The sequence below is a fragment of the Peromyscus maniculatus genome, chromosome 2, assembly GCF_049852395.1.
Source record: "Peromyscus maniculatus bairdii isolate BWxNUB_F1_BW_parent chromosome 2, HU_Pman_BW_mat_3.1, whole genome shotgun sequence".
In the NCBI taxonomy this organism is placed as follows: Eukaryota; Metazoa; Chordata; class Mammalia; order Rodentia; family Cricetidae; genus Peromyscus; species Peromyscus maniculatus.
This window is the reverse complement of record NC_134853.1, coordinates 128,908,615-128,930,304: the sequence shown is the minus strand read 5'-3', so window position 1 is coordinate 128,930,304 and position 21,690 is coordinate 128,908,615. Positions and strand designations below refer to the sequence as shown.

The 21,690-nt window shown below is 49.4% G+C and overlaps 2 protein-coding genes across 5 annotated transcripts in view; one reads left to right on the top strand and one right to left on the bottom strand.

Annotated features, from left to right (window-relative positions):
• Positions 1-1,629, top strand: part of Zyg11a (zyg-11 family member A, cell cycle regulator) — a 40,401-nt gene extending 38,772 nt beyond the window's left edge. For both annotated transcript variants that reach the window (XM_076564690.1, XM_076564691.1), the window contains one exon: positions 1,282-1,629. In XM_076564690.1, the coding sequence (XP_076420805.1) occupies positions 1,282-1,457 (176 nt within the window). In that variant the 3' untranslated portion in view covers positions 1,458-1,629. The remainder of the gene's footprint in view (positions 1-1,281) is intronic.
• A 2,205-nt stretch (positions 1,630-3,834) lies between these two features.
• On the bottom strand, positions 3,835-19,961 carry Echdc2 (enoyl-CoA hydratase domain containing 2). 3 transcript variants are annotated; one of them, XM_006977725.4, is made up of 10 exons: positions 19,629-19,961; positions 15,616-15,683; positions 15,452-15,539; positions 12,454-12,540; positions 11,444-11,536; positions 9,907-9,963; positions 9,604-9,791; positions 6,204-6,254; positions 4,994-5,041; positions 3,835-4,372 (listed from the first exon to the last, which is right to left on the bottom strand). In XM_006977725.4, the coding sequence occupies exons 1-10, from the start codon at positions 19,759-19,761 to the stop codon at positions 4,295-4,297; spliced, it is 891 nt and encodes a 296-aa protein (XP_006977787.2). In that variant the 5' UTR covers positions 19,762-19,961; the 3' UTR covers positions 3,835-4,294. The 3 variants fall into 3 exon arrangements, with proteins under 3 accessions (XP_006977787.2, XP_042127520.2, XP_076420807.1); XM_042271586.2 differs by lacking the exons at positions 15,616-15,683; positions 19,629-19,961 and adding an exon at positions 13,868-13,956 and having other exon boundaries at positions 15,452-15,522; XM_076564692.1 differs by lacking the exons at positions 15,616-15,683; positions 19,629-19,961 and adding an exon at positions 13,868-13,974 and having other exon boundaries at positions 15,452-15,512.
• Between the last annotated feature and the right edge of the window lie 1,729 nt (positions 19,962-21,690).

Genomic DNA, 21,690 nt, shown 5'->3' with positions numbered 1-21,690 from the left:
ATGTATAAAAGGTGTGTACTACCATGCCTGGATATGTTTTTATTTTATGCGAATAGGTGTTTTTGCCTGCATGTTTGACTGCTTACCATGTATGTGCAGTGCCTATAAATGCTGGAAGAAGGTATCATCAGATGCTTTGGCACTGGAATTCTAGACAAGCCCTTTGGAAGAGCAGTCCAGTGCTCTTAGCTCCTGAGCTGCCTCTTCAGCCCCGAGAGCTTCTCTCCCTTATTCTGGCTCCAAGATCCTTCCTTCACTTTATCCATTCAGCCGGACATTTAGAATCTTTATGTGCATGTGTGTGTACATACAGTGCATGCAGGAACCTATGGAGGCCAGAAAAGAGGGTGTTGGAGTCCCCGAAACTAGAATTACAAGTGGTTGTGGGCTGCCATGTGGGTGTTAGGAACCGGATAAACAGATGACATGACCACTCCATTGTATAGTTAAGGGGAAGGATTTTTATTGTAGATAAGAGGAAGAGAACAGCCAGAGGCATCTGCAAGAGTCCTGAGCAGGAGAAGTAGACTGAAGATGGCCAGCAGACTGGACACGGCCAGGGCCATCTGCGAGAGAGGGGAGACTAGCAGGGGACCGGGAGTAGAGAAGCAGAGAGCACTGGCATGAACATGCAAACATTGGATAACAGGGGTGTAAGGAGAAGGGGTGTCTGCAGGGGGGAAGCCCTGGAACTGGAGGGAGTTCACTGTGGGAGAGGAGTTCACAGTTACTTGTGATACTGAGGGAGCCTTGGAGGCCAGCATGAGCTTTGATGTGCTAATAGGCACCACAGGTAGCCATATGTCCCTTCGGCCAAAGGGTAAGAGACAGTTTCACAAGTTCCTGAGGAATGCCGGCTTTTATCTAACCACCATAAAGTCTCCTCTAGTCCAGGCAAAGCTCATTGACTGCTCTTTGGAGTTTGGGGAATCGGAGTTTTCTTTGGGGCTGCGAGGAGCCAGCAGAAGAAGTAAGCGCTGTGAAAACTGCTGAGCCATTTCTCCAGCTCTGCTGTGCTCTTTCTTCCCAAAGCTAGACCTGAAGGTGTTTGAAGCATGGAGTTGTCTAGGAAACAAACAAACAAACAAACAAACAAACAAACACTGCAATGACCATCTGTGGTGTCACCCTATCATCTGGAATTGACTCATTTTTTTTTTTAACCTCTTAATTCCGGGGCCGTGAAGACGTTAATCTTTCACTGTGTCTTTCATGTGAATGTGGTGAACTGGGAACATTTAAAATGCTGTTGTCCATGGAGTGTCTTTGTTTTTCTTTTAGCTAGCAAATACTGCCCACTGTTGGTAGAAGAAGGAGGCCTGCAGCTCGTGTGTGATATCCAGGAGCACGGTCAGGCCAATGCCCAGGTGAGGCAGATGGCGGCCTCCATCCTCGAGGACTTCAGGATGTACTTCACAAGCTACCAGAGACCCCCACAGCCCCAGTGCTCTTTCTGACCCAGGGGCCTTTGAGGGGTGCTGCTTCAGGACAGGGCTTCTGCCTTTGGGTAATGGAATTTGGAAACCAGTTGTTGGTGTTTATCAATTGACTGTCCTTGGTGGTTTTTGTTTGTTTGTTTTTTCTGTTACAAAAAAGGCCGGGTCCTATTCCTGCAGAACAGGGAGCAAAGACTTGAGGGAGACTTGGTTTTGTTCCAGTCCCTCCGTGGCTCCAGTCCCTCTGTGACTCCAGGTTATGATGGGAAGGTGATCACTGCTGCTTTGCTGGTTTTGTTTGTTTATACCAAAATACTTTTGAGAGGTAGAAGGGGAAAAAACAAGACAGGTTTCACTGTGTAGCCTAGACTGGCCTTGAGCTCAGCAATCCTATTGCTTCAGTACTGGGATTGGTTGTAAGCATGAGCTACCACACCCTGACAGCTTCGCTTTTCTTTCCCCCTTTTCCTCCAATTGGAGGAATCAGACCCTTGAGTATGTGTGAATGTATGGGGTTGAGGCTTGGTCCTGACTGAAGGTCTTACTATGCTTGCATATTTGTGTGCGTGTCCGTCCGTCCGTCTGTCCGTCTGTCTATCCATCCATGTGAGTGAGCGCTTATAGAGGCCAGAAGAGGATATTGGAATTGGAGGTGGATGTAGGTGGAGTTTTCCTGTCCGACAAAAATAAAAACACTGTGGCCTATTAATTACAAATGCTTGGCCAATAGCTCAGGCTTATTACTGACTAGCTCTTACCCTTTTTTTTTTTTTTTTTTTTTTGTTGTTGTTGTTGTTGTTGTTTTGTTTTTCAAGACAGGGATTCTCTGTATAGCTTTGCACCTTTCCTGGAACTCACTCTGTAGCTGGCCTCGAACTCACAGAGATCTGCCTGGCTCTACCTCTTAAGGCGTGAGCCACCACTGCCCGGCTCTAGCTCTTACATTTTAAGTTAACCCATATTCCTTATTTACACTCTGCCATGCTGTGGTACCTTTGTTAGCATAGCATGTTCATCTCCTGCTCCCTCTGCTTATGTTGGTGACCCCAGACTTCACCCTTCTTCCCATCATTCTCAGTTTTGGCTCTCCCACCTAACTTTATCCTGTTCAGCTATTGGCTAGTCAGCTTCTTTATTAACCAATGAGAGTAATCCATATTCACAGTATACAGAAGGATTATTCCAAAGCAGCTGGAGTTATAGGCAGTTGTCAAGAGCTGAGAACCAAGCTCTGCAAGAGTAGGAAGCACTTGTACCCACTGAGCTTACCCTTTTTTTTTTTTTTTTAATAATTTACTTATTTTCATTTTCTGAACATTGGTATTGGCCTGCATGTATGACATGTATGTCTGTGTGAGGGTATTGGGTCCCCTGGAACAGGAGGTACAGACAGTTGTAAGCTGCCATGTGGGTTCTGGGAATTGAACCCGGGTCCTCTGGAAGAATAGTCAGTGCTCTTAACCGCTGAGCCATCTCTCCAGCCCCTTGGTCAAGACTCTTAACTGAATTAGTACCATAAGTCCTCTTTGAGCATCAGGTGAGGAAGAAACTCATTCTTAGCAATTCTAAACCACATTCTAAATTATAGCGCCAGCCCTGAGACAGAAAAGATCTGAAGTTCAAGCCAATCTTGGCTATGTACACCTTGCTTCTTCTGCTTTCTGCTGTCTCAGATAAGCAGAACTTAGGACCATGTCCATAAACGACTGCACTCTCTACTCATACCATGCTGTGTGATTCCAAAAAAAAGGTTTTAGTTTCTGAACCTGGGTTCTAGTCCCCGGGAACAGTATTCCTGGGAACTAACCTTTGCCAGTGGGAAGGTATGCAGTCCAGCTCTCTCTACCAGGCAGCCCTTCAAGTTTGGTTTCTTTCCCAGCAGCCCTCTCCTCACTCAGCAGATGAGACAGGAAGATCAGGAAGGTGGTGTGGATGGTGCTGATCCCAAGGCCTGGACTCCTGTGGTTTCATCCCTTCGGGGATACAGACATGGTATATGCTTTGGCAGCAAACCAACAGCATGGTTGGTGTACACCCTGATCCATGCTTCGGTGACTCCAGGCCAAGCTTGTACTGAGGATGCTCAGCCAGAGCTTGGTAGAAGAAGAGAGGAGGTGGGCATTTAGTGGGTGTGCAGGGGCCTGGGAGGAGCCGGCCTTGGATACCTTTTATTTTCCAAGTGTGGCACCTTCTAGCTCTCTTTTGCTCATGCCAGTTAAATGCCACTTGCCCTCCAGGCACCCAGTCCTCTTTTGCCCACCCGATTCCCCGTCCCTTCTTTCAGGGCCGCTAACCCTGTCTGTCAGTCTCCTGGAGACTACCAAAGGCCTTCCTGCCGCCACTCGACTGTCTGCAGAAGGCACAGTCCACTGGTCCCCACAATCTCATTACAAGCTAATGGTTGTAGCATGTTTATTGAACACAAGGATTTTTAGGTCATCACAACTGATTAACTTCCAGATAAAAAAGCTGAGTTCTGGAGAGGTTAAATGGTTTGTCCAGAATTTCCACGGAGTTATCTCTAGAGAGCTGGAGCCTGTGGACTGGCTCCTGACACTTGCTCCAATAAACCTGGATAGATTTTTTTTTCTGTGAGGAAGAAACAAGGGCTTCTTTCTCACTGGTCCATGGTGATCAGAGCCAGTGACAAAGACCCAGAGCTTATTTGAGTGAAGAGAACCAGAAGGTTCTCTGGTTCTCTTCACTCAAAGAGAACCCTAGTGACACCCAAGACGAGCAGTGTGGAAGGTGGCAGTGGGCGGCTGGGGCAGCACCGTGGTTCTAGGCACCGTGCCAATCACAGTGTCTGTCATTGTTCTCGTGAAGAAACTGAAGGCCAGAGGTGAACTCGAGAGGGCTCACTTGCCGACAAATTTCGGGGGGCGTTTCTCCCTGAAGGCGGCCATCCCTTCCAGCCGGTCCTGGGTTGGGATGTTCTGCAAAGATACAGTGGATATTAGTTTGGGAAGAACAGGACCAGAGAATAACAAGGCCATTGCATAAATAGATCTAGCCTGTGGCAGCATCTGGGTCCAAGTGTTCCCATTGTCTCTGGACTCTGGGTTATGCAAAGGTGTGAGCCCCAAGGGCTGCTGTCTCCGGAAGGCCCGCCTCTAGCAGCTGGGCAGTCATTATTGACCTCTGCAGAGCTCAGTTAGAATAGGCTCTGTCTGCATTGAGAATGTGGAGCGCCTGTGAGGGTGGTGACAGGTTCTGTTCACAAGCTTAGGATTTTTGTCTATTTGTTATGATGGAGAGTAGCTCCCCCCCTTCTCACAAGTTATCAAAATAATATGCATATCAAGGTTGTCTGCGTGTTCTAACCATGCCTTAGCATGCTAACTCCAGTTTAGCCCCCAATAGAGGCTAAAAAGTCATTTTTTTTTCCTGTTTGTGAAGTATCTTTTTGTTCTGGCTCTCTGGGTATCAGATGATTAAGGAAGAGTCTTGAGGTGAAGACCTGTTCGTTAGGAGGCGCTGGCATCGTTAGACTGCATGAGCCTCCCCATATTTGCTTAGCCCCCAACAGGCATCACAAGCCAACAGTAGTTACGTACCTGGGCATAGCACATGTGTTCAATGGCCATCCCTGATGCGATGTCCACCTGCAAAAAAGGACTAGCTGATTCAATATGACTTTGTCCAACGCCATCCACATGGAAGAGCCAGCCCACCCTACTGTCTCTACCAGTCTGAGCAGAAATAACTGCTGCTCCGTAGCTGATGCTTGGACTTCACAGCAGTGATGAAGGATGCTGAGAGAAATGGGGAGGAGGGTGTGGAATGTGGCTTCTAGGTAGAGGTAGCTTCTGCATGTTTCAGCCAGTGTCTCTTCCTCCTGGCTGCCTGGCCATGCCTATTGGCAGGGCTTAGGAGTGAGGCTCTGGTCTTTACGAACTGGCACATTCTCTAGCCTCTGCGGCCTCATGCCCACTGTTGCTGATACTGGCAGTCACTAGCAAGACTGTTCAGAGCAAGCGTTTGATCTGCTGAGGAGAAGCCTGAGACATGTTAGAAGGTTGGGCTAATCGAACTGAAGTCCTGGATGCAGCAGTCACGGGAGAGACTCGGTCTTTGGATTGAGACTCCTCCCTTCCTGGTTGCCATCTTGCCATTCCCAGTCAGTCAATCCTCCATTTATATGCCCGTGTTTCTGCTTGTATTTTAACCTTTCTCTGGAGCCTACCCTACTTTCCCTGCCCCCCCAACCCACTGAGGATTGAACATACACACACACACACACACACACACACACACACACACACACACACACACACCCTTTCAAATATCAAAATGAGCGGTAATTCTTTTCATAGTTGGGGATTGAAGTTAGGACCTCATGCTAGCCAACAAGCACTGAGCCAGTCCTGGACTGTTACCATTAATACCATGTAGGCAGTGGACATATTTCATCCCTGCATCTCAGGTCTGGTGCAGTGTGCAGGGGAAGAATTGACAGGTAAACTAATGTCCTGAGACCTGCACTTAGGCCCAAGCCTAGGTACATGAGCTGAGGACCACACAGACCTGCCTTCTTACTGCCCACTTTCATGTGGTTTTGCCCTTCTGAACCTATACAGAAGCCGTGGAGACAGAACACCATCAATATTAACACCCACTGAAGTGAGGGGCACGCACACAGGGCTCCGACTCCAGGGGTGTTCAGAGAATCCGTTTCTGAATTCTTGACAGCTGCGTGGTAGGAATCTGCTACATCCTAGCCAATGACTGACATTGACAGATAAGTCCTGACCACTGGAATCTTACCTCCATTCCTCGGTCGATGGCAACTTTGCCCAGTCGCACAGCAATGGGAGCCTGGGGGAGAGAACATCCAGAGACTTGGACTAAAGAGACACAGTGCTTACAAGGGTCTGATTCTGTATCCAGCTTTCCTGGGGCTATACCTCTTAAGTCAAGCTCCCTTTTCTGTAATGAAGGAAGCACACTTCTTGGCCCTTTTAGTCTTAACCAGCAGAGGTTGCCGTCAGCCCATCCTTCCAACATGTCCTACCCACTGCAGTCACAAAGTCTTTGGAGCTGGACATTAAACCCAGAGCTTCGCCCCTGCTAGGCAAGCGCTCTCCCACTGAGTTAGACCCACAGGGAGCCCCTCATCTCAGAGCAAACATTTAAGATCTTGTTGAAGCTGGTCTTCCTTGTGGTTCTTAGCCTCAGGAGTACAGGCATGTGCCACAAAGGTGGTCACAGTGCTTGCAGACATTTACATATTTTACAGTTGTGAAATAGAGGCTCATGGGATTGAAGCACTGGGACCACAAGTATCAGCGAGCCCCCAGCTCCCAGTCACCCTCCCACTGCTCCTTCCCTTCCAGCCCTCTTCCCAGCCAGTGCTAGTGTTGGGGTTTATTTTATACCTTTTTGTGTCTCTGAATAACAGCAGCCCTGGCTGTCCTAGAACTCACTCTGTAGACCAGGCTGGCCTCGAACTCAGAGAGATCCATCTGGCTCTGCCACCCGAGTGCTGGGATTAAAGGCGTGTGCCGCACCTTTAATATCTTAATAGATCTGAGTAAACTCTAGAACCATTTCACTCTGTATTCAATGGTTTGCCCGCTAGGTGGTAATTGCTTACTACACAGTCCCTGTTTAGAAAGGTCTAAAAAACACAAAAGTTACTTTGGTTTTACCTTAGAGACAATGTGGCTCTGGCTCTGCTGGGTGTAAAGGTGTGCACTGCCTATCATTCCTGCTTTTTTTTGGGGGGGGGGCAGTACTAAGGATTGAACCTAGCTACAGTCTTGTGTGTGCTAGGCAGACATTCTACCACTGAGCCACGTCCCCAACCCTCCCTTTACCTACTTTTGAGGCACTGACATGCTCGTAAATCTAGGATAATGCCATGTATGCGGAAACCTGGATCACCCTGGACTTCCGTTCGATTTATTCAAAAAGGCAATATCGAGCTTACATGTCCAGCGAGCTCGCTAGCCTGGCTTCCTCTGTGGAGGCTTCAGTCACTCCCTTGGTCCTTCAGAGACTTTGGGAAGTTTGTCAGCAGAAGGCTGCCCTCCAGAGGGCATCGGGCTCATCTTTGTGTGTGTGTGTGTGTGTGTGTGTGTGTGTATACTATATCCATCAAATTGTTAATGGGTCTAGAGGCTGGTTTGATAATTTTCATTTTTGTGAGCAGTGCTGCAATTAATGGATGTCTCAGTTAAAGGAGACAGACTATAATTCAAATACTTTTTTTAAAGTTTGGCAAGTTTTTGTTGTTTACTATTAATATTGCAATTTTATTTCATTTCTCTTTTTTTTTTTTTTTTTTTTTTTTGGGTTTTTTCGAGACAGGGTTTCTCTGTGTAGCTTTGCGCCTTTCCTGGAACTCACTTGGTAGCCCAGGCTGGCCTTGAACTCACTGAGATCCGCCTGCCTCTGCCTCCCGAGTGCTGGGATTAAAGGCGTGCGCCACCACCGCCCGGCTTTATTTCATTTCTCAAATCTTTGTTTTTCTCTCCAAACCCTCCCATACTTCTTCCTACACAACTTCAAATCCATGATTTCTATTTTCATATTGTTATATTTGTACTCTGCTTTCCTTGCCAGAGAACACAGATAGAAAACAGTCTGAAACGAATTAGTTGTCCTGACCCCCAATTAAAGAACATCTCAGCATGTGGATTATTTCGATTTAAGAGACTGGGGAAGTTCCCCTCTTCTCCAAAAAAGTTACAAGTTTGGGGGGCTTAGGACAGGATCGCAGTAGCCCACGCTGGTCTTGAACTCAAATCCTTATACCTCAGCCTCCTGAGGGCTAGCATTACACAGCTGGCTTCTGATGTAATTTTTTTTTCCTCCTCGAGACAGGGTTTCTCTGTGTAACAATTCTGCCTGTCCTGGAACTCGCTCTGTAGACCAGGCTGGCCTCGAACTCACAGAGACCCACCTGCCTCTGCCTGCTGGACTTAAAGGCATATGCCGCCATGCCCAGCTTCAAATGTCATCATAATGTTAAACTGATGTATGGCTAATATTTTTCTAAGTTTGTATTTTGGTTGTTTTGTAACATTTAGGAATGTTTAGGAATGTTTAGAAATTAATATATTTGACTTCAAAATTAAAATTTTGTACAGATTCTACTTAAGAGTGTCTCTGTGTTTGTGTGCATTTCCGCCTGTGTTGGTGTGTATAGACCAGATGTCAGCCTCACATCTCATCCTTTGCCATGCTGGTCCACATTTTTTTAAGACACAGTCTCTCATTGGCCACCAGACAAACCCCTGGAATTTTTTACATTTGTTCTGGGGACTGAACTCAGATTCTCATGCTTGGGTGGCAAACACTTACTGGCTGACCTCCCAGACACACATTCAGCAATCTTGGGTTTGACTGTAATCTGTCTGTGTTTCAGTACTAAGGTTCAGTTGCCTTACACCTTTATGAAAACTTGAGATCACAACCTCACTTCCAGTGTCCTTTGTGAAAAGCCAGCAGACCTCAGAGCCTTGGAGACTCAAGTAGATCCTGGATCTAAACCTACCCAGCAAGGAGTTTAAATCTTATGGGATCACTCCCTTCAATGCTGGGGGATGGACCCCAGGACTCATGCATACATAGCCTCCCAGGCTAGCCTTTAACTCACTAGCCAAGGAGGAGTGCTTGTTTAGAATGTATGAAGTCCCCTCTGCCGACTCCCAGTTCTTCGTTAAGGATTTTTAAAAATGAGTTAATGTATGTCCTGAATATTTCAAGAGACAATCCTCTATGCAGTTCTGGTAGGAAAGGTGACTGGTTGCAGATCTAGTGTTTGGGGACACCTAAGTAAAGGCAGTGCCGGGCAATCTCCCATGTGCAACCTGGCATTTGAAAGGTATCTAGTGTGGCTGAGGGACTGTTGAGTCCAATTTAAATAACTTCACCTTGCCCCAACACTCCGTACAAGAGATGAAGGTTGCCGTCATCACAGGAAGTTACCGGACACGGCAGCTTTGATAGCTTGAAGCCCACTGGATCCCAGTCCTTCTGAATTCACTGTTTTAGTTCAGAATTAAAGTTGGCTTTAGCGCCTGGGTAACCGAAGAGGTGCCAGAACTCTAGGGTGCCACTTTTTGTCTTTAGGTATGTGGGTCTTGTGCAGCTCCAGGAAACATCTGGTCCCCTGGGCCTCCCATCATCCCTCCCTTCTGTGCGCCAGCTGTTACCGTACCTGGGGCAGGATCTCCTGAGCCAGTGCCAGTGCCCGGTGGTAGGCAGCGTTGCCCTCCTCATTCTGAGCCACAGCGTGGTTCACCAGGCCTAACTCATGGGCCTGCACCCCGTTCACTCTCCGGCCTGTGAAGATGAGCTCCTTGGCTAGGGCCACGCCCAGACAGCGGGGCAGCCTCTGAGTCCCTCCTGCCAGTATGGAGAGGTGAGAACAGTGAGGCCGGTTGAGAAAGGCAGATTCAGAGAAACTCAGGACGGAAGGAGGAAATGACCTAGGACAGGGGAGTGGGTCAGGTGAAGTTACCTGCTCCTGGAAGAAGTCCCCGAGTGGTCTCAATTAGCCCCATGACAGCTGTGGAAGCTGTTGAGACAGAAAAGAATGAAGTTGCCCCTTGCCCATCCTCCATTACTAGTCCCAGAGTAGACCATAACTCTACCCCTCCTACTACTTCCTCAAGGTCTGGCCATACCCAGACCTCTCCAGACTCCGCCCAGGCCAGCCACCCACCACCCAGCTGCTGTGATTGTCAATCAACAGGTCTTCCCTTCCTGAGCATCCACTGGGGGAAAAGATGGCTGCCCTTCTGCCCACATCACAATGCAGTGAGTGCCAGCAACAAGGAATGGGTCCCAGGTGGATGCCTGACGTTGATGTGTAGGTCACTGGATTTTCCGTCTCATGGACCCTGAGGTCCATGGTGCCTGTTAGAACTGTGGTTCTTCTTCATAGGTTCTAGCAGCCTGAAATTTCCCTGAAGGTTCACAGGGCAGTCTTCTAAGTTTTGCTTCCTGGGTGCTTTCCCTTCATACTCCTCTGCTGAGTTCCCTAAATACACGTCCCCTGACCTGTGTGGTGTAGGCAGTAAAATGGGGCTGCACCATAGCAACCGTAGCCTTGTCAAGAGAGCTTTTCATTCTCCACTCTGAGTTAGCTGCCTTGGGCAAGTGAGTGGCCTTCTGCTGTTGCCTGGCTGTAGGATCAAACCCTCTTCAACTATTTTTTGTGAGTGAGTGAGTGAGTGAGTGAGTGAGTGAGTGAGTGAGTGTGTGTGTGTGTGTGTGTGTGTGTGTGTGAGACTGGGAATGGAACCAAGCCTTAGGCATGCTAGGCAAACCCTCTACTCCTGAGCCACACCCCAAATCCCCCCTCAAGTGTCTCCTCTGCACACACTGTAGACAGAAGGCGCCTTCATGCCTGGATACATAATTTAATATCCCTGGGTTTGAAAGGGAAGGCATGAGAGGGGTGGACACCTCAGTGGCACTCCAACTGTCTGCCTCTAAGAAGGACTCTCCCAGCTAAGTCTGACCTTGAAAAGTGATCACTGACCTTGGTTATCCTCCCCGACTTAGGGCTCAACTGTAGAACAAGTAACCACAAGCCTGGCTGGCGCATGAACCAGATCGCACTGCCCAGTCACCTTTGCAGTGAGTTGGGACAGTGACAGACAGCCCTCGTGGCTCACCTTTGTTCAGTTCAAGTGAATCAGATCTGGCTGGATCTAGATGGCCACACTCCCTAACCTGGTCCTGCTTGGCTGCACCTCTCTTTGCTGCAGTCAGCTGCGGCTCAGAGGCTCCTGCAGCCTTTCTCAGATGAGGAAAGCCAGCCGCCCTCCCGGGCATGCTAGAGAACAGCAGTGGGTGGTGAAGCAGCTTCCCCTGCTTCCCTGTCTCCTACGCTGCCCCTCTTCCCCTGCTTCCCTGTCTCCTACGCTGCCCCTCTTCCCCTGCTTCCCTGTCTCCTACGCTGCCCCTCTTCCCCTGCTTCCCTGTCTCCTACGCTGCCCCTCGGTTTCTCTCTTGTTTGGAAGGCCACGCGTGCCCGCTGACTTAAGTACCTGCTATTCGGAGGTCACAGGCCAGGGCAAGTTCCAGGCCCCCGCCCAAGGCAAACCCGTCCATGGCTGCAATGGTGGGTGCAGGGAAGGCAGCTGTGGAGACAAAGATGGGCTTAGCCTGCAAAACCGAGCGGGGCCAGCAGGCCCAGGGCAGAGACATGAGGCCCAAGGTCCAGGGCAGAGGCCCCTGCGGATCCCAGGGTGAGGAACCTCACCTGATACCTCAGCCAGATTTTCTGAGAAGGAAACGATTTTTCCCAATAAGGTAAGTTCTGGGGGTTGGGAACAGGGAAATGGGCTGATGCTGCAGCCCCGCCCTCTTGCTGGGACCTGCTTCCCTGTGTGCCAGGCCCTGTGCAGGGTCCCGGCATGGAACTCAACCAGATGTGGTCCTGCCTCCCATGGGGATCAGCCTAAGAAGGGAAGGCAAACTCCTAACCAGGCAATGACAATCTGAGGCCTTCTGCGCTCTGAGAAGAGGGAGCTTAGAGCTGGTGAGGAGGACTTCCTGTAGGAGGAAGCATCGGAGGCCTTTTTAGGGTGGCTGAAGGTTCAGGAGGCTGGGAAGGGTATGCCAGGCAGTAGGAACAGCCATTGTCAAAGCCTGAAAGTGTGTTCAGTTCACTTGACCGTCTGGAGTTACTAGGCAGGAACCCTGAGGACAAGGAGGTCCACTGGACTGGGTACATGGCTAAAGAGCTAGGGCTGCTAGCAATAACTTGTAGCTAGGCTTGGTGGCATATGCATGCCTGTAATCCCAGCAGTGAGGGAGGTCCAGCCTAGACTACCCGGGGTGTCTAAAATAATAACCATTGTCATCATCATCATCATCATCATCTTAAAAAGGAAGAGAAGAAATGTCCTTCCCCAACCCAACCCACCCCAAGTAATCCCTTGTGCCTTCACTGAGCTCCAAACAGAAAGAATACTCCCTTTAGAGCCAGGGTGGGCCAGGCAGAGGAGGTGCCAGCAGGGGCCCCCAGCCCTCCACCCCGCTCTCAGACTCTCACCAATCTCACTCATCAGACCCCGGAGGCGCTGGACGAAGATTCCCACCTCCACAGCACTCATCTGCTCCCGCTCCTTCAGGTCTGCACCTGCAGAGGGCAAGCTGCTGGTGACCACCAGGAAATGGCCTGTTACAAAACCCCAGGTGGTTAAAGGAGCCAGCAAAGGAGACTTGAGCAGAAGCAGTCAGGGAGGAAGCGGAGGAAGCAGGAAACCCAGGAGCCAGTGGGGGAAGCAGGCATCCGGAAAGAGAGGGGCAACCACAGTATAAAAACAGAGTGGACTTCTTCAAAGTGAACATCCTTTGTACATCAAAGGACACCGTCGAGGGGCTGGAGAGGTGGCTCCGTGGTGAAGACTGCCCTTCCAGAGGACCCGAGCCAATTCACAGCACCCGCATGGTGGCTCACAGCCATCTGTAACTCCAGTTCCAAAGGATTTGGCACCCTCTTCTGGACTCCTTGGAAACTGAATGCGTACATCATTGCAGCAAAACACTCATACACACAAATTAAATCTTTTTTAAGTTTTATTTATATTTATGTATGAGTGCTCTGCAGGCCAGAACAGTGCATCAGATCCTGTCTAGATAGTTGTGAGCCACCATGTGGTTGTTGGTGCTCTTAACTGCTGAGCCATCTCTCTAGCCCCCTAAAAATAAATCTTAAAAAATATGAAAAGAACACGTGTCAAGAGCATGAAGAGAAAACTTACAGACAGAAGAAAAACAATTTTCCTTTTCTCTCTCTCTCTTTTCCCAGACAGGGTTTACTGTGTAACTTTGGCTGTCCTGGAGCTCACTATGTAGACCAACATAGTCTCAAAGTCACAGAGATCTGTCTGCCTCTGCAGAGTGCTGGCATTAAAGGCATGTGCCACCACAGCTGGCCTTTAAATATTTTATTTTAAATTATGTGTGTGTTGTCTGTGTGTACATCTATGCAGAGGCCAGAAGAAAGCAACAGATCTGCCGGAGCTGGAGTTACAGGTGGCTGTGAGCCTTCTGGTGTGGGTGGTGGGACCCACACTTAGGTCCTCTGGAATAGTAGCTGTGGTGGTTTGAATAAGAATGGCCCCCATAGGCTCATATATTTGAATGCCTCATCACTAGGGAATAGCACTCTTTGAGAAGGATTAGGAGGTGAGGCCTTGTTGGAAGTGTGTTACTGCCCAGCCTCCTCGCCTCCCCTCCCCCTCTCTCCCTCCCTCCTTCTCTTTCTCCTCCCTCCCTGGTCTTTGCCTTCGGGTCAGGATATAGCTCTGGACTACTCCACCACCATGCCTGCCTAAGCTACCAGTATATGCTCTTAATTGCTGAACCACCTCCCCAGCCTCCAGAGGGAAGACTTTCCACAAAAAATAAAATAAAATAAATAAATAATAAAAAGATCACAAGCTGGGGATGGTGGCACACACCTGTAATTCCAGCACTTAGAGGTGGAGATATGAGGATCAGAAGTCCAAGATCATCCTCAGCTACAAAGTGAGTTCAAGGCTAGCCTGGGCTACAGAAAAGAATGTCTCTTAAAAAAAGAAAGAAAAGGAAACAAAAACAAAAAAATAGTAAGACTAAAAGCTAATTATTACCATTTTTATCTCGTTAGTCTCCAAAGTGCCGGGATTATGGCATGTGTCATCACACTTAGCTAATCAATTCTTTAAAGGTTGGGTTGTGGGGTCCAAGGAGGCTAAGAGTTGTGTTTTTTGACTCCCCTCTTGTAGGCTTGGGCGGCATTTGAAACAAGTTCAAGGTGCCCTTGTGAGAGCCAGGTGATGCAGGTTGGGGGCAGAGCTCTAGGGACAAGGACTGGAATTTACCTTGTGAGCATGTTGGAACTCAGAGTGAAGGAAGTGTTCTGGTGGAGGCCCCCCTCAGCCCCTGGCACCCACATACCCAGAGTGTCTGGAATGTTCTGGTGGGAGCCCCCCTCAGCCCCTGGCACCCACATACCCAGAGTGTCTGGAATGTTCTGGTGGGAGCCCCCCTCAGCCCCTGGCACCCACATACCCAAAGAGTCTGGAATGTTCTGGTGGAAGCTCCACCTCAACTCCCCTCTCCCATTTCTTGCCCCAGAACCTGCCCCCTCAAAGCCCGCCAAAAGCCAGCCCCTCCCTGGGGCTGCTCAAGACCATGCCTACAAGGCATTTAAGGCCTGGTGTGAAGGCAATACAGACCCCATCTTAGGGTAGGGCCACCATCTTAGACCACCTGCTGTACTCAGTTCCAGGAAGGACCTCAGGAATGTGCCATGACAACTCCAACAGATACAGAACAGTATCCTCCTGCAGACATCCTGTCTGCAGTTTATGGCCCTTGAAGACATCCAGATTATCTTGCTGAGCAGTCCAGATAATCCTGCTCAGCAAGTTGTGGTTCCCCATCAAAAAGTCTAACCCAATGGTTTCAAATGTGGTTTCAAGCCCCAAGTCTAGACCAATAGTTTCAAAACATTGCCTTGCACCCAATCCCAAATTGCCAAAGTATGTAATTCCCGGCTTGCAGGTTTTTCTCTATAAGAACTCTCAACACCTGGGCTTGCGGCTGAAGCCACATTTCCCTCCATCTGCAGTGCGGCGGCCCAGGTTGAACCTGACAATAAAAGGACCCTTATGTGCTTGCATGGGAAACTGGCTCCTTGGTGGCCTCTGGGGGTTTCATGAAATGGGTACAACACCTGGTAGCCATATTTACCATGTGACCCTTCCCCTGCCTTCCCAAGGGTCACCCAGGATTGCTTTGCTCATTAAACCGAGATTAATTCGGTTTGATTTGGCTTATTACATCAGCAGTGGTGGGAACCCAGCACCCGGGGGATTTAAAACTTATCAGGAAGGAAGGTAGACCAGAAAGAACAAAGATGTGGGCCAGAGAGACCAAGTTCAAACTGAGTCCTAGTCTAGCCATGTAAACCAGACTTGGCGAGGAACTTCACCCGCGTTCACTGTGAGAGCCCTAAGGCACACCAATCCCTGAGGAGGAGAGGGTGGGAGGGCACCCACCTGCACAGAACACACCCTTCACTCCACTTCTGAAGATCAGGACTCGGACTTGCTGGTCTTCCCGAAGCTGGGCCAAGGCTTCCAGCAGCTGGAGTGGACAGAGGACAATGAGTCAGGTTCCTCCTGGCCCATCCCTGGCCACGCCCTGGTGTGCCCGTTCTCACCTCACTGACGAAGATGTTCCCCAGGGCATTTCGGGCATGAGGTCTGTTCATCAGAATCTCAGTGATTCCTGCAAGGGACAGGCAGCCTTGAGTGAGCCAGCTGACCCCGCTCAGTCAGACTGAGGCCTGGAGGCAGGAGGCCCAGGTTCAGGGTAGCCTCTTCCCTTGAGGAGCAGTGTGAGCTGCAGAAAGCCACACACTCGACTTGAGCCTCAGTTTCTCCAACCGTTAAATAGAATAACCTTCTCTTTCTCTCTCTGCGTGTGAACTGTGAATCAGAGCTACAAGAGAAACGAGCTACCAGCACGGTACACGGATCCACACGCTCTCTCATATATGTTCCTGTGATTCTGTAGCTCCTTCCATATGATTCTCCCCCACCCCCAACCATCCATTTCCCTCTAAAGAGTAATATTCAGGCAAATATCCTTGTATCCGCCAGCCAGGATAAAGAAATAGAACTGAAACAGCCACCCCAGGGCTTCACCACCAGCCCTGACCAGTCAGTCCAGCTCCTTTCCTCAATTTGTAGAAACCACCTCCGTGGATTTCTTTCTTTTTCCAGAAAATTATTGTTATTAATATAATTGTTGAGATGGAGTCTAATGTAACCCAGACGGGCCTCCAGGTTGCAATGTAGCCAATCTGGCTCCATAGCAGCTGATCCTTCTGCCTCTACCTCCTAAGCACTGGGATTACAGGCAAGGGCCACCTCATCCAGTTTATGTGCGGCTGTCGATCAAAGCCAGGGTCATGTATGCTAGGGGAGGACTCTACTGACTGAGCTATATCCTCAGCCCCAGAAAATGCATCTATTTATTGGAGACAAGGTCTCCAATGTATCCCTGACACACCTGGAATTCACCATGTAGACCAGGCTAGCCTCACAGAGATTTACCTGCTTCCACTTCTCAAGTGCTGGGATTAAAGGCATGTGGTGGTACACACCTTTAATCCCAGCACTAAGGAGAGGCAGGCAGATCTCTGTGAGTTCAAGGCCAACCTGGTCTACACAGCAGAGCAAGTTCCAGGTCAGGTTCCAAAGCTACACGGAGAAACCCCGCCTTGAAAAACAAAACAAAACAAAGGCAAGTGCTACCCTGCCCAGATCAGAGTAGCCTTGAACTCCCGATTCTCCTGATTCTACCTACCAATGACTGGGCTTACGAGAGTATATACCTCTATGCCCAGCAAGAGACCCAATCTGAACACTTCAGACGAGTCTGTCTGAAGTCAGTGGGACAGATCTTAGAGTGGACATCTTTTTTATAAGACAGAGCAGAGAAGACAAAACGCTTTCTAAAGGGATTTGGCCGAGGGGTTAAGCATTGGTGAACACTGCTAAGAATACTAATTACAGGGGCTGGAACGATGGCTCAGTGGTTAGGAAGAGCACAGGCTGCTCTTCCAAAGGACCCTCACTCAGTTCCCAGCATCTACATTGTGGCTCACAACTATCTGTAACTCCAGGTCCAGGAGATCCAACATCCACTTCTAGTCTCCAAGGAAACCAGGCACACATGTGTGCACATATATACAAGCAGGCAAAATACTCATATACATATGATAAAAATAAATCTTTAAGAAGAAAAAAATAAAATAAGCCAGACAATGGGGGCACATGCCGTTAATCCCAGCATTCAGGAGGCAGAGGCAGGTGGATCTCTGAGTTCAAGGCCAACCTGGGCTACAGAGTGAGTTCCAGGACAGCCAAAGCTGCACAGAGAAACCCAGTCTTGGAAAAACAACAAAACAAAAAAATAAATAAAATATTCATTTCTGGGGCCAGAAAAGATGGCCCAGTGGGTAGAGGTGTTTACTGCCAAGCCTGACAAGCCTGACAATGTGAGTTCATTCGTGGGACCCACATAATGGAGAATCAAAACCTGCAAATTGTCCTCTGACCTCCACACACGCTTTGTGGCCTGTGCCCCCTCCTCCCACCCAAAATACCATGTTATAAAAATCTATTCAATGTTCAATTCCTTGCTATCTATTGTTGGGAGTGGGCGAGCCAGGTCCTTGCTTCCTAGTTTACACAGGGCAGCCTGAGCCGGAAGCTGCCGTGATGAACTCCTTTCTTTGGCAAAAGGCCAGATTGGCTCGGGGCAGTCCTGGCTCTGGACACCCTGCTGGGATCACTGTGAAGAAACGCCACTCCAGTAGCAGGAATTACTGGAACTGCAACTGTTGCCTAAGCCACCGGTTCGACTGTGGGGCTTCTCTAATCAGAACTGTCCCAGGCTACACCTACTGCAAACTTCCGCTTATTTCCTGGTGACCCGGCCTGCGGCTGTTCAGCGAACCCCCGACTGCCCCTAGTGGCCAGCAGGTTCAAGGCCTTTCCAGAAAACTGCAGGTTTACAACTGGGAAGGGCGCAAGTGTTGTTAATTACCTTGGACTTCTTTTAAAAATTACATTTATAGCCAGGCGGTGGTGGCGGCGCACGCCTTTAATCCCAGCACTCGGGAGGCAGAGGATCTCTGAGTTCCAGGACAGCCTGGGCTACACAGAGAAACCCTGTCTCGAAAACAAAAAACAACATTACGTTTGTTTATTTATCTGTCTATCGTGTGTATGTCTGTATGTGTGTGAGCATGTACATTCCATGTCGATCATGTGGAGATCAGAAGACAACCTGAGTGAGCTAGGTCTCCCACGCTGTGGATCCCTGGATTCAGAATGGATCTTGTCAGGTTGGGTGGCAAGGACTTTTCCCCCTAAGCCATCTCCGCAGTCGATGCGGAATAATTATCATCATCATCATCCGCCGGGTCTCATTATGTAGCTGGTCTAGAACCTGCTGTGTGAACCAGGCTGGCCTGGAACAGTCAGATCCACCTGCCTCTGCCTCCCAAGTGCTGGGATTAAAGGTGTGGACCACGTGCCTGGCCCCATGATGCAATTCTTCATTCTCCCTTGACTAGAGGCTTTCACCAGACTCTAGGGTGGGGGAATCCTTTCTCTCCCCAAGTCGCCATAACTTTCCCTTTCTATTCTGCCTCAGTGGGACAATGGTGGCCATTCATGTCTGTCAAAAGTGACGGATGCACAGAGGGGGCAGGAAGGTGGTGGTGGTAGTTTAGATTTATTCAGAAAAGCAGCTCTTCAAAACTTGGTGCAGGCCTTGAGGAGGAAGAGACACTATAAAAAGTCCAGTGCTATTGCCATCTGCATAAGTTAAAACTGACACAAGGGGCCAGCAAGATGAGTCAGCCAGGCTGGAAAGATGGCTCAGCAGGTAAGAACACAGGCTGCTACTCCAGAGGATCTGGGTTCAAGACCCAGATCACACGTGGCTGCTCACAACTGTCTATGCCAATTCCGGAGGATATGACACCCTCTTCTGGCCTCCGCGGGCACCAGGCACTCCTATGATACACAGACATAAATGCTCGCAAAGGACATAAAAGATTGCTTTAAAAAAAAAATGTGCCCTGTGGCACACGCAACCACACATATTCAATAATAAAATAAGTAAATAAATGTGGCATGAACAATAAAAAAAAATACATCAAACGCGGGAAAGGAGATGGGATGGGGTTACACAGACTGGAGAGAGGGGTCCGCACCCAGCTAATGCAGCTGATGTCCAAACAAACACCCACACTCCGCAGCATATTGTATAATAAAAGACTTTACTGCCGATGGTCGTGAACTCGCCCTGGGTGTCAGCGGACTCCCCTTGTCCCCTCAGGTCCCTCCGGATTGGATCCGCCATCTCCGCCCCCCGGATCATTGCCAAGGCCCTACGAAGGAAAAGTCCTGGCCAACACTCTTCTTGGTCCTGATCCCCTGGAGCACAGCTCCGCTCCGAGCTCTCCTCTCCTTTCGCACCTCCCCCCAGGCCTCCGGAGAGTTTGGGGAAACCGATACAGACAAAGTCCACCCCAGTCAAAGTCGGGGAGCCCCCTCTCGGCCCTGGGGCGGACTGAAATCCGATCCTCCTGCCTTCCCGCCTTCGTCTCCCGGCGGCGTGTTGGGTCCAGGTCCGCCCGGCCCGTAACTTTACCTTGGTCCGGACCTGTCAGCGCGTGCACTTGGATCTCTGCTGTCCTGGTCGTCGCGTTGGAGGCGCAGTCGCGGGCCCCCGGGGACCTCCAGGGGCGCGAGAGGCGCAGCGCGCGGGGCAGGGCGCGCAGCATCGGGGAGCAGGCTGGCTCCGTAGCGCGGAGACCGGCGACCTCCTCCGCTGGCTTCCAGAGTCCGAGTTCCGGGGCGGGCGAGGCCTCGCAAAGGGCTCCACCTACGGGCGGAGGGAAGGGTGCGGCGGCCCGCGACCCCGGAGACCCCGAGGCGGTGTGGGAAAGCTCAGCTTCCCGGTGAGATCTGGGCACGCTGCAGATTTCCTTGGGATGCGCGGGTAGGTAGGTGGTGTCCAAACCCGAATGTGTTGTGTGCACCTTCTTCACGTGTATCCTCAGTTCACGTCACTGCATTAGTCACTGGGGGGTGGTCTGCACCCAGTGACAAGGTCTCATTTTCCAGAGGCAGTAAGGTCAATGCTGGCTCCTCCCAGTTTAACTAACTCATAGAAATAGCTATGAACCGCCAGTTTCTAAACTCTATTGTCCACCTAACCTACCTATGTAGAGGCTTTGCAGGGACCTAGTTGGGTCATCTAGGGTGAATCAATCAAGTGTCTGAGGAGAACACCCCCAGAGCCAAGCTATGGATGCACTGTTAAGCCATCTAAGAGTAAAACTCATGCCACTGATCATTTGTGTGTGCACGCCCCACGCAGAGGGAGAGTGTCTCTGTTAAACAAACCACAAATAGCCAGAGATCATCCGCAGCTAGGCAGTGATCTCAAGGCCAGCCTGTGGCAAACAACACAAAATAACAAATAACACAGCAAACTGTACAATCTATATTCAAAATGCTAAAAGAAAAAAAAACCTATTTATCAAGAATCCCAAATTCAACAAACTGTCTTTTAAAAGTGAAGGAGAAGATGGATTTGGTGGCTTTAATTCCAGCACTCCAGAGACTGAGGTAGGTAGATTTTTGTGAATTCAAGGCCAGCCTGGTCTACATACACATTGTGTTTTGGGTCAGCCAGGGCCCCACTGAGACACTGTCAAAAAAAGAAAAAAAAAATCCATGCAAACAGTTAACAAAAGAGAACAGGAATGGCTTTTCGAATACCAGGCAAAATGACTTTATTTACTTTTTATGTGTTTGGGTGTTTTGCCTGTGTACCCTGTGTGCCTGGTTTCCACTGGAGGCCAGAAGAGAGTCAGCCACCACCTTTCCTGAACTGGAAAGACAGGCAGACTGCTGTGGCAACTACGGTTACATAATAAGATCTTGTCTCAAAATTTTTTTTAAAAAAACCCTCATTTGACTTTAAAAACTATTTTATTTGTGTATGAGTGTTTTGCCTACATGTATGCCTGTGTGTCACGTGCTAGCCTGGTGCCCCCAGAAGCATAAGAGGCATGAGATCTCCTGAAACCGGAGTTACAGACAGTTGTGAGCCACCGTGTGGGGGCCAGATATCGGATCCTGGTCCTTTGAAGAGTTACAAGTGTTACAACCTTAAACTGATGTGGTGTTTGAAAGACCAAAGACTCAGATCTAATTCAGATTTAGTTTAGATGAACTTATTCTTCCGGCAAGCAGGACAGCGGCGGCCTTAGAGCCAACACGCACGCCCGCAGAAGCCCCCGCGCAGAAGCGCAGGTTAAGGGAGGGGTATTAAGACATCAGAAAGGTGGACATTACAAACGTCCATGGAATTCACAGCCCGGCAGGAAAGTGGTGGATTTACTTCCCTAGGTTGTATTTTCCTTCCCGCTATATAGTAATAAAAGACCATTTCATCCCCTTCCCCAGGGGGATAAGCAGGTTTCACAGAAGAAAGGCAGCTGTTAATAACTCACAGCCCATTATCCTATTATTATTTATTTTTGTTCTTTTTTTTTTTTTTTTTTTAATTTCCAAGACAGGGTTTCTCTGTGTAGCCCTGGCTGCCCTGAAACTCATTCTGTAGACCAGGCTGGACTTGAACTCTGCCTGCCTCTGCTTCCCAAGTGCAGGAAGTCTTGGCTCCATTGTCCTTATTCTTACAT